A 17,751-nucleotide genomic window follows, 5' to 3' on the forward strand; every position below is an offset into this window, starting at 1 on the left:
CTCACTTTTTATGGAAGGTGATCAAATTTCCTCTAAGTCAGATTCCTTGGAGAGGTACATTATAGGTATGAATTATAACAAAACTAAATATTATAGATGGTAGTTTTTACCATTAGGGAATTTTCCTTTTTGTTAGAACTGAAGGAACATTGTTTGTTGGGGAGACTTTTACCCATTCACGTTATCTGAGGGACTTGGAATTTTAAGCCTTTCAGTTACAAGGAGTCTGAGATAGCCAGGATGAAGAGGCAGGTTGGAATACTTGTCTTACTGATTATTTGCAGTGCTTTTTCTCCCTAGAAATTCAATGCTCTCCCCCTTCTCGTGCTGTTTTCACTCCCTGGAGAACTGTCATTGGTGCTGCAACTCTCAAGCCAGGAACATCTTTCTCTGAGGTCATTTAGGAGAATTTTCTGCCATGGAGCTATGTGGAAATAAAGGCAAAATTTTTGGAAAAACAAGTTTGGGGTTTCCTGGGCATGACTTTGATTGTGTAGAGTGATCTGGAAAACCCGGAACTTCTGGCACCTCCTTTAGTCTTGAGCCAGTGAAGGGATTACCTTCACCAGTGCTGGAGGAGTGAGGATTGCGTTGGGATAGCTCAGGAAAGTTTGCTGTGGGAGGTGTGAGAGAATCCTGCTGATTTAGAACTGGAATGTGATAGACAGTGCCTGTTACATGGAATGGAAAATGCTTTCCCCACATGCTTGTCTTGTTGCTGTGATGTCTGTAAAAGTGATGACGGAAATGAGGAGGGTGTCCTGGAGGAGGAGGGTGATGTGGTCCATGAGGAGGAGGAGGAGGAGGACAGTGTGGTCCATGACGATGAGGAGGATGGGGGTGATGTGGTCCAGGAGGAGGAGGAGGAGGACAGTGTGGTCCATGATGGTGAGAAGGATGGTGGTGATATGGTCCAGGAGGAGGAGGAGGAGGAGGAGGACAGTGTGGTCCATGATGGTGAGGAGGATGGTGGTGATGTGGTCCATCCTGGGGAGGAATGGGAGCAGGTCCTTCATGGCTGTCTTGATCTTCCTTGCTGATATTGTGGTTATGCTCAGGGTCTTCAGGTCTGGATTGAGAAGAGGGTGGACATTCATGTCTGTGATGATGTCTATGATGACGTCTGTGACCAAAATGATGATGATGGTGATGTCTGTGTGGTTTTCCAAGACCTGAATGATTGCCTCTTTGCCCATAGTGATGCTGCTGTTTATAAAAACACCAGGGAGGAATTATTAAATCAGGCATTGATAGGACAGAACAAAGTGGTGAGAAAGAGCGTGGTGGGAGTAAGTAGGTTTGAATTTATAGCTCTGGTGATCTTTAAGGAAAAAAACCCTGCATTTTTTTCAAGACAGAAGAGAAGGAGTAGATGATCAAATGCCAAATTGCTGAAAATCTTCTGGAAATAGTATACCACATCAAAATGAAATAAAATAACCAACCAAGAAACATTTGCGATGGAGCAAAGCAAAATAAAACCCACATAGGAGTAGCTGTTCTAATATAAACTGGAATATCAAATACGATAAAGATCATCTCCCCTTCTCTTGTTTTCTAAAATTCCTTTGAGCTTGTTTGCCAATCTCTACTTGCTTAAACTAAGTCAAGTAAATGGACTGAGAGAAGAAGCACTTAGAGGGAGTAGTAGGGACAGCTCAATTCTAATTCATCCTCTGACTGACCTAGCAGTGGAAGGTCTGTCTGTCCTGACATGCTGCATCACATCCAGGCAATAATAAATTGGCATAAACAACTATTAGAATTATCTTCCAGTCTGGAATGAGTAAGGTTGCTGGAACCTGTGTGAGGATATAGCTGGAGACGTGTCCATATGGAAATACATACCCAGGGATGGTAGATTTCACAACTTAAGTCTGTTCCATCAGGTTCATCTGCATCACTGATAATTCTTGCCTTGCAGAATCCCATGTGCTAAGCAAAGGAAGAAAAACCACAATGCACATCTGGGTTCTTGTGAAACTACTGAAAGTTCAACATTTTAAAAGTGAGGCTAGTTCCTTCAGTACCTAACTATATTCACGTAACTTAGCTACATCTTGAGCTTTCTGACCAGTACTTGCCAGTGACTAATAATGATTAAAGTACATGCCATTTTTGAGAGTTCTTGACTGTGCAAACCACTGCACCATATACATCTGGAGGCTGCTTCAAACAAAGCCAACGGTTGGAGATGATGATCTTAAAGGTCTCTTCCAGCCTTGATGGTTCTATGATTCAAGGTAGAGCTTTCTTCTGTATTTTTTTCAAAGTAATTTGTTGTAATTTTTTAGCATTGCTTCCCTTTGCATTCTATTTGCTGTGACTTTCTCCTGCTGTCCAGTCATCATGTCCAGGAATTGCTTATGGGGAAGAGCACAGGACCCAGGTAAAGGATTCTGTATATGCTCTCTCTAGTGGATGCTTTGTCTTGATATATGTTTGGGTCATGAATAGCCCATTCGGATTAATGATTACAAATGTTGATGCCATTTTACACATACAGCAACTGTGGCAATGCTGAGAACAAAAATCAAACCCTCTCTGCCCATCTGCCTTGTGCTTCATTCCGGTGAAGTTGTGGCTCTGATACGAGTTTTATTCTGAAATGATGACATCTTGCCTAGCTGTTTCTTTGGTGCAGACTATTACAGTAGTGGGAAGGTGAGGTGAGGAGAATGCTTTGATCTGCAGACTAACTTGAATTATTCCACTCTTAATTCCACTGCAGCAGAGGAGAAAAAAATAACCCTGAGCTCACTGGGATGACATAAGACATGTATTTTTTTCAGGATCTATGACTCATACTAGTGTAGCAGTTTTTATGAACATAGCATGAATGATTTGCTAGGGATTGGCCACAATTTGAATGTGAAAGACTGAAAAGCTCTAAGCCTGTAATATGTCAAACTCCAGGTACATTCAGATTTGAGTTCAAACTGTCTCCTTATAGAATAAAAAGGAGTAGCTGTACAATTGGGATCTAGACTTGGAAATGCTGGATTTTTAATTTTGAATTTGGGTGCATGCTTATAAGAAACATTGGAAACGTATCGGCAAAATCTTCCTGGTGCCACCCATTGTATCAGTTCTCATTCTAAGACTTTACTTACAGCATGGCAGTAATCCAGAAAATCACATTCCAGTGCCTGGTCTGCTTGTTGCATGGATTTGGAACAGTTGGTCTCTTTTATAGAGAATCTCAAAATATGACCTTCATGGGAGGCAGTCTGAAACCAAGAGATCAAACAAGAAGTGCTAATTAGTTGCATTTAAAGCTCTGCAATTTTAAAAGCAACAGTACTTCATCTTGTCAAAATCCTGTCTACCTTGTGCTTTCTTTACCTGTCCTGTTCAAGTGTTCATGTGTATATATATATATGCATATTCAGTAAGGAAAACAGATCAGATAATTTATACCTTACTTGCCTCACACCCTTACATGTTACTTGTCTGTGGTGTGTGTGTGTGTGTTATAAAACCTATTCCTTTTATAGCTTGTGTTTTCAGGAAGTTGTGTTCTTAGAGTCTTTGCCCTAAACAGAACTGCTGCTCCTGTGAAAACAGAGCTCTATTGGCAGCCACCCCTTTCCAGTGATGGGAGTGCATAAGTATTACAGTGCTGATGTTTTTTGGGATGAAATTCTTCCAGTTACTGGGAGTTTGTTGCTTTCTCTCTTGTCAGGGGTATTACTCATAGAGAAGGCATTACTCCATATGAACATGGGGGAAGGCCTTTGTGATCCTATTAAAATACATGAAGAGGTGTTTCATTTTAATTTCCAACTGTAGCAGCACTTTATTTCAAGTTTGTGTTAAAGGTGTCCATACCATGTGTGTGCACACGAGTTTCACTTGTTGAACTAAATTGCTTAAAAGTGGTTGAACGTATTTATGGTTTAGTTTTTTTATCTTCCTTCACAGTTTCTGAGTGTTATGCAGTCTGTTAAAATCCAGTGGTACAATCTAAAGTGTCACTTGAGGATGGCTAAGTGTGAAGACCAAGTGTTTAGAGAGAAATACATGAACCCAGACAATCTGAAAACAGCCACTTGCTAATTGGGAGTAGGGATACACCCTGCCTGGGGCTGCAGTGTGGAAACACTGTCAGGTTTCTGAGCAATATAAAAAGCTGAAGGGAAGTGGGGTTGACATGCTATAATTTAGGCAGTTTCCAAGATCAACATGTATTATGGTAGGGGCCATGGGACCCCTGAGCTGACACATGTGTTGGCAGAATGGTCCTGTGCAGTTTAAGTGAAGGTCTCCAGTATGTACCAACAAGAAAGTTTGCTGATGTGAGAGTTATACTTAAAATCTTCCAAAGAATAAGTCTTCAGGCTAACATCACTCAAAGAAGGAGACATACTAGAGCCAGAATTCTTCAAGAGGTACAGCACAGAAACAAACACCTCTCATCTTTCAGAGCTCTCAGAGTGCTGCTTTGCTCTGCAGCAGAGTGAAAATGATGGTGAGTGTTTTCCACTGTGTTGTACCCATGTGCCTAATATGTTAAGAGTAAAAAATCACCTGTCTTCACTTGACAAAATGTGTGACAGTGATAATACACAAGACTGTTCATTTAGAAGAACTCTGGTCAGTAGCAAATAAACTCAGGTATGTTATGATAAGATAGGTACACAGGCATTCCAAATTAAAATATGCCTGCAAGAATGCTTTGCATTTTGAATGCCATCTCACTGCCATAGTTTTTAGTGAATGAGAAATCCTTTTGCTTTCACATGCCTAAATTGAAGTTGATAACAAGTCTTTCCAGAAGTAGGACCTTCAATTTTAAGTGGCTGATTTATGCTGGGAGGTGATAAGCAGCAGGTCTGGTCCTAGAAGGGTTTGAGTTCTGGTCTAAGGTTTTGGAGCTGCTTACAAAATTTTGTCATTTATAAGTAATTCTAGGACAAAATGCCACTTACCATCTTGAAAACCTTTTCAACTTTGGCCACAGCAAAGTGGTTTGTGTGGTTACCTTCCCTGTTGAATTTCTTCAGGGCCTTTGCAGCAATATTTTTATGTTCCTCAGTGACTTCTAGGGCTTCAATTTTCACAGGACAATCTTTGCACTCTAGTAAGTCAGGTGGAACTGTGAAAAGAGAGAATTTGCTAATATTGCAGTGGATATTAATGCTCTTGGGAATGTGCCTGTGCCTTTAATGTTAACTCCTGATGAAAAACTGAAATGCAGTGTTTCCTTGGGAATGAAAAATGTCTCTTGCTCCACCAATATGGGTTTGTCCTTTAGCATGAACAAACCCCAAATCCATGAAAATGAATATTCTTACACATCTTTTAGCTCCACCTTAGAACCTTACCACCCAAATGGACATTTTTTTCCAGGGTTACACTTGTTCTGATATTCATTATCATGTTTTAGTGGACTGGAATGGTGATATCATCTGATATCAATAAAGTCTGGTTTAGAAGAGTAGAGTAACCTTAATTCTATTACTCATTCTTAACATTCCTTTTAAATTCACATTTGAATTGCAAGCAGATGAATGAATCTGTTACAGTTACCATAGACTAGTAGTGCACAAGCTTTGGTACTAGGGCTGGTTTGAGGTGTGTGTTGGCTTACAACAGTGGTTGTTTTACCTGGACTTAATGTACAATTAAATCCATAGAGCTGAGGTTTCCTTAGCAGATGGCTTGTGTATGTGATAATCTTACATTGCCCAAAGTCCTGAGAGGAAAAAAGAATGCATGGTTATGATGTTATTTTCACTGGATTTAATTGGATGTAGGCGATCATAGAAATTATACCTCCTTTTAATGTGCAGTACCTCTAAGAATAACAGATGTGGTCATTAATGGAATGTTTGATCTGGTACCACTCAGAATTTGTCTTCAGATAAAATAGGAACTCCCTCTACAAGAACCTTTACTTTAATTCTCAGTTTGCACAACTGAGTAAACAATGAAAAACTGAACCAGCTTTCTCAGTCATCCTTATACTTATTTACAGTAAGATAATTCTAGCTAGCAGGGAGGGTTAGGCTGGCAGGTTACATAAATCTTTATCAAAAACTGGATGGACCTTTTTTCCCATTCTTTTTCCCCATCTTAAAGAGTAAATGCCTTCTCTCCTCATGGCCTTCCTGCTTTGTCCTGTGTTGTAGTATCACAACTCTCCTATGTATATAAATTTTTGAACTTGGGGTTCTTATCCCAGACTGCTCCATTGGACTGTGACAATAAAGGGTGAGTGTTGCTGTATATCATTCATGTACTGGCACTACCAATATTTCACATTGTCATACCGCAAATGCTATTACAGAAAACTGACAAAATATACAATTGGTATTTCTAGCTCATATACTAGGAACATACTTTAAAAATAATTTCTAGTGCCCTTTAGTTGTCAGCAAATTATCCTTAAAACATAAGTTCTGCTAGCAGCAGTGAAATGTGGACTATAGCTCCTTTGAGACAACCAGTTAAATAAAGCTGCACTTATTTGAGCAGTCAACCCTTTTCCAAACCTTTAGCTTATGTTTAACAACTCTAGAATTAAGTGGACTTTATTTTAGAATGAACCATAATAAAGCCCAGTCTTCACTTAGAGATTCTGTGACACACATTTCTGGGCAGTTCAGATGAGGATCAAGTTAAAGCACTATTGGTATATGACTCTCTGTGGATACCATTACTTGCCATGAGATAGGAGTCACTGTATTCACAGGACTCCCAGTGTCTTCTGGATAAGACAGAGCATTCAGTTTCCAGCACATCCAAAGTTAAGTAGAGGACTGATGAATTTCCCTGGAAGAGAAGTGCAAGTGAAAACCAGTTCGTAGACAAGAAGTTTGATCTGGAAGAAACTTTTTTTGAGGTTGATATGTTTAATCTTTAATGAAACTTCTCCAGTTCTCTGTTAAGGTTTCTGACAAGTGTAGAAAGGTTTCAGGCTGGAAGGTACCTTTGGAGGTCATCTTGTCCAGCCACTTGCTGAAGGCAAAGCTAAAACTTCAGTCTCAGCTGCATTCTGTATATCACCAAGACAGAGGTTCACAACCTCTCTGTGGGCCATTCCAATGCTTAACCACTTTCTCCATGAATTTTTTTAGCCCTATATCTAGTCATAATTTCCCTTCCTGCAATTTACAACTGTTGTCTCTCATCCTTTTGTTAAGGACCTATGAGAAGAGTCTGTTGTTAACGTTGTATTCATCAAGTAGGGAAAATACCAGTGTTAAAATATTGCCATTTCCTTTTTCTTATTTTCATATAGATCATATTTGGTCTCTTAGGACATCAGTTGTCTAGGCAGCCAATTATGTAGCTACATCCATTTCAAATTACCTTCCTGACCAGATATTCTTTCAGAACTTTGCTTCCTGCTCAGTTTATTCAGTGTGTGATGCAACAAAGCTGCAATAATCCCTACAAAGTCAGGAGCCTTAGCTCTGAAACTCTTCTAGTAGGTTCTGTCTCCTGAGCAAATAGGATGGAGAATGAAAATTTGAATTTGGCTGCCAGGGTAATGGGATGTGGTGCTAAGAATTTTCTGTGGCCCACAGAAACAGTTTTGTATTTTTTCTGCAGGAGAATGAATCTCAATTCACATTTGGAATGGATTATTTCAACTTCATTCAGCCTTTGTATGTACATTCAGAATGAACACATATGTATTTTATTTCATCACTCAGATAAAATCATGCAAAGCCCTTCACTGTGAATAAATGTCCTCAGGTTTTATGAAGTTTCATCCATTCAGGTTCCTTTCTCAGAGTGTTTCTGTAGAGACAAGACCTTGAGAGACAATTGCTGCAGTCTAGTGTAATATTTTCATTAGTGAGAGTTCACCAGTGTCATGTGAAACACTAGTTTTGCAGTATGTGTATATCTTAGCATTGTGTCTAATTTTATAATAGTGGTTAGGTGATTTGCACAAAGAGACATGTTCACTGGCAGAATCAGGAGAAGAACAGAATTGTCCTGGACACATGTCCTGCCCACTAGCCACATGTTTATTCGCTGCTTAGGCGTAGTTAGTATTTCTCTTTTACTTTATAAATCCCAATAATTTCAAGCTGCTAGTCAACATATTAGTAAAATTCAGACAAAGAGGAGAACAGAGACAGAGAGAAGGACTATTTTCTGATCTGTGTTTAGAGAATTGCACTGAATGGAAAGGTGGGATAGGTAAGAAAGACTTCACTAGGAGCCCTCTAAAAGTGAAATGACTAAATACATGATGCACTTTGTCATCCAAACTTGTGAAATGCTGAAAAAGCCAATTCATCCCTGGTAAATACTTATTTTATTCAGCAGAATGCATTTGGATTCAATAAAGCCTAAAGCAGATCTTGGGTGAAATTAACTGTCTGAATCCAAATATGTAGTAGAAAATTCCTCTGTTCATCTGCTGGATAGCTCTTGAGGGCTAAAAATTATCTAATATGGTGCCTTCCTGGTTGTTTTAAAAGCATCTTGGGCACCTCAGCTCTGCACTACACAAACCCAGAACTGTTTTGATGTGGATACTTGAGTATCTTACACTTCTAGAACTCCCATGTAAACCCAGTAGAGCTCTGGCTGCCAGGAATTGCTCTGTTTAGGTTTCTGAGGGGGCTGATGTGATAGATGTGATGCAACTATTGCTTGGAGATAACAAAAATGATGTTTTGGTCTTTTTTTATATATGTTATTTTTAAAATGTCACCTTGACAGTGGAGCCAACAAAAGTTCTTGCAAGATAGTACATGTGGTGAGTATGCAGGAGACCACATCTGGTGGCTCTAGGTCTGAGAAGGTACAGAAACATTACAGGGAGAATTCTTTAGCAGTCTGGTAGACAGAAGGGTCTTTTCTATTCTTGTAGATTCTGTGTGACAGCTGAAGCTTGGCCCTGGACTGACAAATCGGCAAAATTCATTAGGGTACAAAGCAAAACATAAGCATGATAGTCTAGTGGTTATAGCATTCATCTGGAAGTGTAAATCCTCAGTGCTGCTCCCTATTCCAAGCTGTAGTTCTGCAGTTTATATTATCAATAATTGCTTAAAATGTAGAACCATTGAGATTTTTCTTTTTAGAAACAACTGTGGGTTTTGTCATTCATCCAGTGAATTTTGCATGTCTTTCTGCCCAGTGGCTCCACTTCACAGGGATGGCACACACATAGCTGCATGGCAGCAGCATTCTTCAAGGGCAGGAGACTTGAGGATTTAAATCTCTCCATGTAGAAGACAACAGATTCCGTCCTAGATGAGCTCTTTAACTGCCTGCCTAGTGCACAAAACCCAGTGTTATCACTTGTCACATCCTTGTCTTTGAAAAGTAAAATAATCTACCAGATTTACCTGAAGGTCTGTAGAAATCTAGGCTTTGGATCACTTTCTGAGCTTTTACTTGTCCTAACAGGCAATATTAAGCAGCTCCATCAAAAACCAGCCTGTTTTTTCAGTTGCCATACTGAGATGTGTAATACACTTCTGAACAGTGCATGCCTGCCTGGATACCAGTTTCATAGCCAAGCAGCTAAAAGGTACCAGGTGCATTGGTAAATCTGCCTCTGTTGGTCTCTTTTATCTACTAGTTAAAAAGATTTTTTACTCTGTTGCTTTATCTGCTGTTGATTTGGTTTGGCATTTAGGCAATCATTGAGAAAGGCTTATGCATCCTCTCTAGGAAACAGAAAAAGTAGGAAGGAAATAAGAAATGACTGATAGAGATTGTCTATCCAGCCCTTCCCCTGCTTTGCAGATTGGCAACTCCTTTGGGTTCCTCTACCTTTTCCCGTTCCCTCCAGTTATCCAGCTACCTCCAAAATAAAGATAATTAAAAAATACCAATCTTGCAGGATATGTTGGTCAAATTAATGTTAGATATTCACAGATTAAAGAAACCTTCCAAATGCAAATTTTGAGTATAGCATCTGAGACCTGACGACAGATAGGACAGATTAGTTTCCAGTGTTGTATAAAGCTTTTCAGAGCATCTCTTATGCCAACATCCTGCTGGCCAAGAGAATAGAGGACATTCAGCATCATTCAAAATCAAGATTACATGCAATAAGTCATACTCAGATGAGTACTGAGGTAGTGTAAATCACAGCTGATTCATTGAATTACATCAGCATTGCTCTGTCAAAAGCAATAAACATGAGCCTTTAATGTCCTGGCTCATTATTTTAAAATTGCAGTCTTGTGTAAATCATCCTTTAAACCGATACTTACTATATGTAGTTGATGTGCATCAGCAACACGGAATAAACCAAAAACATAGCCATCTCTGCGATGCCTGTTGACCAAATCCAGGGCCACTCCTGCCTCTCTTTCAATGGTGTCACAGTCCGCAGGTGTAATGCTTGGTTTGTCCTGGGCATTAGAGTACTGCAGTAGTGTTATTAAAAAAGCTGAAGCTACAAGCAGCATTTTGTTTGCCATGTTAGGTCACTTCTGCCCATGCCCTGATAAAGCCAGCAGTCTGCTTTTCAATCAGAGCAGCCCACCAAAGCTGGAAATGAGTGCTAAAAGGGCATGGTTTTATATAAATTTGAGTGTCATGTCAGAGAGCCATTGCCTTGACCCTGGATTAATATGTGCAAACAGCAAGTAAATGATTATATAGTGACTGAGCAAATTTGGAGGAAAGTAGGCCTTATAATAGTCTCTGCACTAGCCATCAAAGGGCCTGTTTATGGTTCTTTAAGCAGACATTGTGCAATAGTGCTGCGCTATGAAAAGCACTTTACTTCTAACAGTGTGCTGCTGAGCCTGGTCCAGATTATGTGTGCAGGTACTACACAATCTTGGTCTTCTGTTTACTATTAAAACAGCTGAGCTGAAAATATGATGAAATATTTGTGGTCAAATCATGGCCACATCCATATCCCTGTTTTTACACAGCCTTACCTAAGCAAGGAATTAGTGAAAGGGAAACAAGGGAATCCCTCAGATTTGAAAAAGGGATGTAGCTCAAGGTGCACCTGCAAGTTGGTGGTTTGTAGCTTCTGTGTGCGTATCTGCTACTCTTCCAGCTCAAGAAAATTTAGAGCATACCTCTGTCAGCTTTACACCTTTTCAGACTGTTGACAGAAAGGGGCTTAATACCCATTTAATGCAGACATGGCATGAAGTCACATCAAGCTGCCTTTGCTTTCTCAGTCTGAGCAGTTTTGTGTCCTCTTTGCCTGTAGAAGCTTTCATAGACTTCTTTAGAGAATTGCTGGTAATTTTTTCTGGTATTTATTAAAATAATGCAGCACACAGTAATATTCATACCTTTCACATCCTCTGCTAACCAGAAAAGAGATGTTGTCTCATTGTATTCAAAATCTTTTATTCAGGGTAGTTTAAGACATTCTTAAAAGGCAGTAATTGTTTGTGAGGGAGTGACTGAAGGTGGAATACAAAATTCAAACCCTGAATAACAAAATGCAAAAATTCAAGGTGAGTCCAAAATGACAGGGTCAGACTCAGGTGAAGAATTTTCCAAATCCTGCTTGATGTGAAAGTTGGATTAGCTTCTTACAGAAAAATCTGTGTCATTGACTTGGGGGGTGAAACTAGATGATCTCTAAGGTCCCTTTAAACCCAAACCTTTCTATGATTCTATGACTGGGTCTACATGTTTGACCTTGAGGTTGTTGGGATTTTTAAAACATTTTTTAGAGAAACATTCAGAAATATAATGTATAATTATTCTTAACCATTACCTCCTTTCATTAATCCTTATCTTTCAAAAAAAGTGCACCTTTTAGTATGTCTGGTGTCTAAGAAATCATATTTTAAAATGCCTAGAGCTGAAGCAGTGGATTTCTTTTATAGTTAGTTTAGGACACACGTCACAGTTCTTTGGTAGTAGATAAGCTAAATGGAGCATCTTACAAAATTAGAACCAGGAACACTCAAAACTAGCATGAGTCAGCTTAAAATGGATCAAAGTAGTCCCCCCACAATGGGTAGTGAACTTTTTGCCACTGAAAGATCTGGAGGCAGACACTATCAGCAGGGGCAGAAATTGCTTAGAAAAGTCTAAGGGCAGCAGCTCCTTACATGTATAATAGAAGGACTGAGCAGATAAGTACTCTTTAAAGTCCCTGGAACAATGATACTGGAAAAGTATGAGGGAAATGGTTTAGAGAAAGAAAGAGGTCATATGTTTCTCCTAACCACAGTTGCCTTTTGCCACTGTGAGAGATGAATACTGGATGTACCACTGCTCTGATGGAACAGAGCATCTCTTTTGGTTGTGTTTTTATAATGCTTCATTGTAATAATACAGAATTTCTTCTCGAAGATGGAAAAAAACCCATTGAAATAAATGTTGGGCAAACAAACATTTGAAATGCATCTCATCAGTTAAAAATAATATTCACACTATTGATGCATTCCAAATCTCACTCCAATTCATGCTTACACTGCTGGTTAATTTTTTCAAGTGGGCAGTTAGTGAAGAAAGCATTGGATTGGGTAATTTGTAACATAATTCCCTTAGCTGCCTGTTGTTTGCAAATCATTTCTTCATTTTCTTTCTTCTTTAGCTCTGGGCTGTTCATTGTGACACTGAGCATTTTCCTGACAGTAGCTTATGTATCTTTTACACATGAAATACAAATACTATGAATAAACAGTGGAAAATGTATAATTCCTGCAAAATTGACTGCAGAAGTACAGTAAGATTCTATTCCCACTCTAGAGAGTTTTGTCCTTGATTTTTTTTGGAAAAGATTGGACTCTTAGGAAAGTACAGCATGGACAAGCACTCCAGGCACTGTGAGAGCAGTTAATTATATATTGGTTGTACTTAAGTCATTATAATGTACTTTTGTTACTTCTCCAGTTTGATATCTTTTTAAAAACATATTTAGTTTTTATATTTATTACTGGTAACTTTTGTTTGTTGCTCTAATGAAGCCATCTCTCTAAACAGATTGCTGCAAGGAATAGGAATATTTATCCAAACATGGAATTTCTCTTGAGGAGCTTATCAAAACCTTGTTTATGACTTTTACCAAGGCTTGACTTGCAACAGTAAGAGGTGATCCACATTCAAACTTTCAGGATAGGGTAATAAACATCCATCCTAAACCCCTCCAGAGATCTGGGAGAACACATCAAAAAGAGCCTTATCTTCCCCAATTGAAAAACAGTGTATAAAATGCTTAACAGATAGAACTTTATTCTGGAGGGATAGGAAAAGGAGAGCTAACACATAAAGGAGATAATATGTAATAACCAATTACTCCTTTCCTAATGTACAGCCATAACTATTTATAGACATCCCTGATTTCTCGGGAGGACAACTGCTTTGAGCAGACTGTTCTCTGCCTCCTGCACTCCTGGGCTGGGGTTATCAAATCTCACAACTCAGCCACTTGTGCACTCACCCATCCTGCAGCCTGTGCTGCTCTGCAGCTGCTGTTGTTTCTGCTCCTAAGCCAGAGCACAGCTAACAAAGACACATGTAGATCCAGCTGCTTATAGGTGAATTCTGGGCTGGCTTCTCTTTACTTTTACTTCAGTCTGTAATGCCTCAGAGCTTCAGACCATGGTGGCCTGATTTTACACCTTGATGCAAAAACCAGAAAAGGTTAGTTCTTGGGGTATCTCTTCGTTTGATAGAAATGCCTCTAAGTATGATGGAAAAATATGTAAATGTGACATCTTCAGTCATGTCTTATTTCTATCAGCTGGGTGTAAACAGGATGCCCCCAATGCAAATGCAATGTTAGACAAATTTGCTTTGGTTATGGTTTTCAGAGCAGCAGCTGCAGCTATAGCTTCCCCTCTCTGCCTGCAGCTTATTTTTCTTTACCACTCACTAGTTTTTTATCAGACTTGTAGAAGTTTCATCACCTTGTCTATCAAATTTCGTTCAAACAGACCTCAAGTTCAAAAGCTATTAGGAGGAGGCAAACTGTCAAGTGAGCAGGTTGACAATGTAGTTACAGAAGTCTCAGTGCTCAGAAGCTAATACAGGGAATAAAAAAGATGTCAGTATTCCTTGTCTTGTCCTCAGTGTCTTTGACTGCAAATTGCTTTCTAGAAGAAAACACTCTAATTGAAAATTGATGACTTAAAGGACATGTTGCAAGACTGACCTTCTTGCTGAGGGGCTTGAGAGGCTGGGCAAAAAGGTGAGGTTAAGAATTTGATGTTAAGAATGGGGTCAGAGGGAGTTCCAAATCTCAGAGATGCAGAAGAAAATGTTCAACTATGAAACGTGTACTTCATAGGTAGGTTCTGTAGCAAGACAAATAGAATTTATATTTAGATTATTGTATAATAACCTTGACTTTTAAACCCATCTTAAGAACTTTGATGTCTGGGTCTTGTGTTTTAAAATCCTTTTGGCTGGCCAAGCTTGAGAGTAGGAGAAGAATAGCCAAAAAATCATATTTATGCCAATATACATAAATAATAAGTCAGCAAATCTTCTTCTGTACCCTTTGAATATTACTGCCTCATTTTTTTGGCATTCAGGATGCCTCACTGATATTCTGAGATAAAGGTTTGATAATATCTGATTAAAATGTCAACAGTCCTGGAGGTCATTGACCATCAGTTATCTGTACCTGAATAAAAAATATTGTCCATGTGAAACTGCAATATTTGCTCAAATAAACACCAGACCAGATTTTATCTGGACATTGCCCATCTGTTATTAATGGATGATATAATATCATAAGATCAATAAGTGTAGAAAAACTGTGAAACAAAATTGAAAAGTGAATTGACAATTGTCTGGCAAAATTCACCTGTTTCTCATCTCCAGTGACTGGATGGAGAGCTTTGCATGTTACTGACCTGTTCTCTGCTGGACAGGGAGAGGCAGCACTTAACTGCTCACAGTCCTGGGGGAGGAGAGAGTATTTGGGGTGTGACTGCAGGGACATAGGGTGTGTTACTGCTTCTTTGCTCAGACTGGCTTGAATCTGAGACCATGTTAAAAGATTCTTCTTACCTTTGCCCTCAATATAAGAAGGACATGGAACTCTTGGAGCAAGTCCAGAGGAGGACACGAAGTTGATAAGAGGACTGGAGCATCTCCCCTACAAGGACAGGCTGAGGAAGTTGGGGCTGTTCAGCCTGGAGAAGAGAAGACTGCGTGGAGACCTCAGCACCTTCCAGTATCTGAAGGGGGTCCAGGGGAGGTGGAGAGGGACTCTTTGAGCTGCAGTGATAGGACAAGGGGCAATGGATACAAACTGAAAGAGGGAAAAATTAGGTTAGGCATTAGGAAAAAGTTTTTTATTGTGAGGGTGGTTAGGCACCAGAACACATTCCTCAGGGAGGCTGTGGCTGTCCCAACCCTGGCAGTGTTCAGAGCCAGGCTGGATGAAGCCTTGAGCAGCTTGGTCTGGTGGGAGGTGTCCCTGCCCAGGGCAGGGGTTGGGTCTGGATGATCTATAAGGGCCATTCCACAACCCCTAAAATTCTATGATTTTATGATTTTAAGATGGAGAGGTTTGGCACTCCCTGGGCATGTTTTTATGAGGATTTGCTGCAGTCCTGTCTGGCTGTGCTGTCACCTAGAGTGAACGTGTGGGGAGCAGACACATTGCATCCTGTGCCCTTATCTGCCCGTGTGGCTGTGCTGGAGGGAGAATGCTGCAGTGCTGAGCCACTCACAGATGGGCAAAAATCTGCTGAATCAGCAGCAGGATTTGAAGTCCTGATGACTAAACGTTACCAGCTGTTAATAATATCAGTGCCATATGGGAATGCTGCAGAATCCAGGTATGTCCTGAGGACAAAGGAAACACAGAAACTATAGAACTTCAGTCTCCTGCTTGTACTTCAAGAATTTAATCTTGGACATCAGTACCAGGACTCAGTTATGGTAAACACTGGCAGTGGCCTAGGTGACAATGAAACTCTGTACAGGACTCTGTGCTGGAGTGGCCACAGCAAATAAAGGAAATCATCATGACTCTGCACTGACCACTGATGCTTGCTGATCCCTGCTGGGCATACAGTTACTGCTCAGATAAGTGCCCCTTCTGGCACTTATTTTTAAGTCCTTGAACCCAAATCCCAGACCCAAGCTAGAGAAAATATTGATTCATGTGTCATTTCTGTCCCTTGTCTGTGGAACAGGCTATACAGTGTCCAAATGGTTCCAAATGGTAACCACAGTTGTTGTGTTAGAAAAACCTGAGCTAGCAGAGGTCAAACTTCCCAAGGGAAAAACAAGATGCTGTAATGTGATGACTTGATAAAAGGGAATGCTGACACAGCCTTGAACTCCTACTGCAGTAAGAGATGGATGGAATTTGAATTTTGTGGTTTTTTTGAGAACTACCTGATTTTGAATTGTTTTCTGCTCTGAAATGTAGGAAATAAAAATATATTGAAATTTCTGATTATATGGAATGGAAATGGAATTATTTTTTGCTTATTTGATGTGTTTCACAAGCCACTTCTTGCCTTATTTTAATCTTTGAAGCAATTAAATTGCTCCTTTATATCTAATCTATGTTTTTAAGAGTTTTGCAAACTGAAAAAGCAAGTATAGTTATTATGAACATAACTCCATGCAATATTTCAATATTATGTGGCCTCCACTCAAAATAAAATCATACTTTTCTTTATGTTTTATTTATAACAATAAAATAATACATTTTAATCAAATTGTGTAATGCCAGGATGCTTTAACAAAACTATCATTTTTTGATGAAATGCTCTTTAAATGGAGAAATTATCTAGCATCCCTAGGGATGATTCAGTATCATAAAAGCTTCAGAAACAATAATGTTTTATTGATTTCGTTCTGAACAAATGGTTTTACAGATCTGGTGGCAACTCGAGAAAGGCTCTGTGGTCTTATACAAGCCCCATAATTATTGCAAATGTCAGTGCACTCCTGGCCACAAATAATGTTTCTTTCCTATGTTCATTCTTTTTCTCCTTCTTGTCTTCTCATTTATTTATATTTGTTTTTGTCAGTACAGTGACTATGTCTGACTTTAGTGAAACTGATCTTCCTTAGCTACAGGCTGTGGAGTGTCCCTGTGGTTTTCTATTATAAGGCAGTTAATATGACCTCTCTCAAGACAGAATTAGGCTGATTTTGTAAATCATCATTTTTCCTGCACCGCAGGGTCAGTAAAGCATAAGAATCTGAATAGCCTGGGCTTGATTCTCCACCAGCCAGAATTATGCTCAGAGGTTTCACATCTGGGTAGCCTTTTCCACATGTTTTAAGAGAAAAACTCTTGAGATCTGCTATGGGAAATAAAACAAATAGACTAAGCTCATCACAATATAACTAAGAAGTTAACCCCCAGAACAACAAAACCTCACTAGTTTTAATGCTAAGCAGTGCTGAAGTCCTCTGTGCTGCTCCTACCCCATCACACCAAGTGTGGCTCTGTCAGGGCCCTGAGAGCATCTCTCCCCCTGGGGGCTTGGCTGCTGTGGCTCAGGGCTCAGCACAGCTGGGGCTGCTCCCTGGTGACCTTGGGACAGGCTCCTGGGCAGTGCTGCAGGGACACCACGACCAGGGCCAGCCTGTTTCCCTCAGGAGCTGCTTTAAGCTGGGGCTGCAGCATATTGGCCTCTGCCTGAGCTCCAGCTCCTGCTGCATCACAGCTGTGCCTGTGTCTGTGTAAGAGTTAAAGAGCACAGCTGCCTGTCTTGAACACTGTTAAGGCCACAGAAAGAACTTGCCATAAGATAAGCCACCACCTCAGGAATGTGAGATAAGCAAGGAATTTGCAACAGGATGGCACTAATTCCAGGCCTGGTAGTGGCAAGAGCTCCTTTTAGTACATCCTCCTTGAAA

The 17,751-nt window shown here is 39.9% G+C and overlaps 1 protein-coding gene across 1 annotated transcript; it reads right to left on the minus strand.

Moving 5' to 3' along the window:
* Nucleotides 1-396: 396 nt before the first annotated feature.
* HRG (histidine-rich glycoprotein) lies at nucleotides 397-10,394 on the minus strand. The gene is made up of 7 exons (XM_009080610.1): nucleotides 10,197-10,394; nucleotides 6,670-6,777; nucleotides 5,611-5,698; nucleotides 4,932-5,098; nucleotides 3,114-3,230; nucleotides 1,849-1,935; nucleotides 397-1,206 (listed from the first exon to the last, which is right to left on the minus strand). Exons 1-7 carry the CDS (start codon nucleotides 10,392-10,394, stop codon nucleotides 397-399), a joined length of 1,575 nt encoding a protein of 524 aa, XP_009078858.1.
* Nucleotides 10,395-17,751: the final 7,357 nt, after the last annotated feature.

This window comes from Acanthisitta chloris, unplaced genomic scaffold (assembly GCF_000695815.1).
Source record: "Acanthisitta chloris isolate BGI_N310 unplaced genomic scaffold, ASM69581v1 scaffold1438, whole genome shotgun sequence".
Lineage (NCBI taxonomy): Eukaryota > Metazoa > Chordata > Aves > Passeriformes > Acanthisittidae > Acanthisitta > Acanthisitta chloris.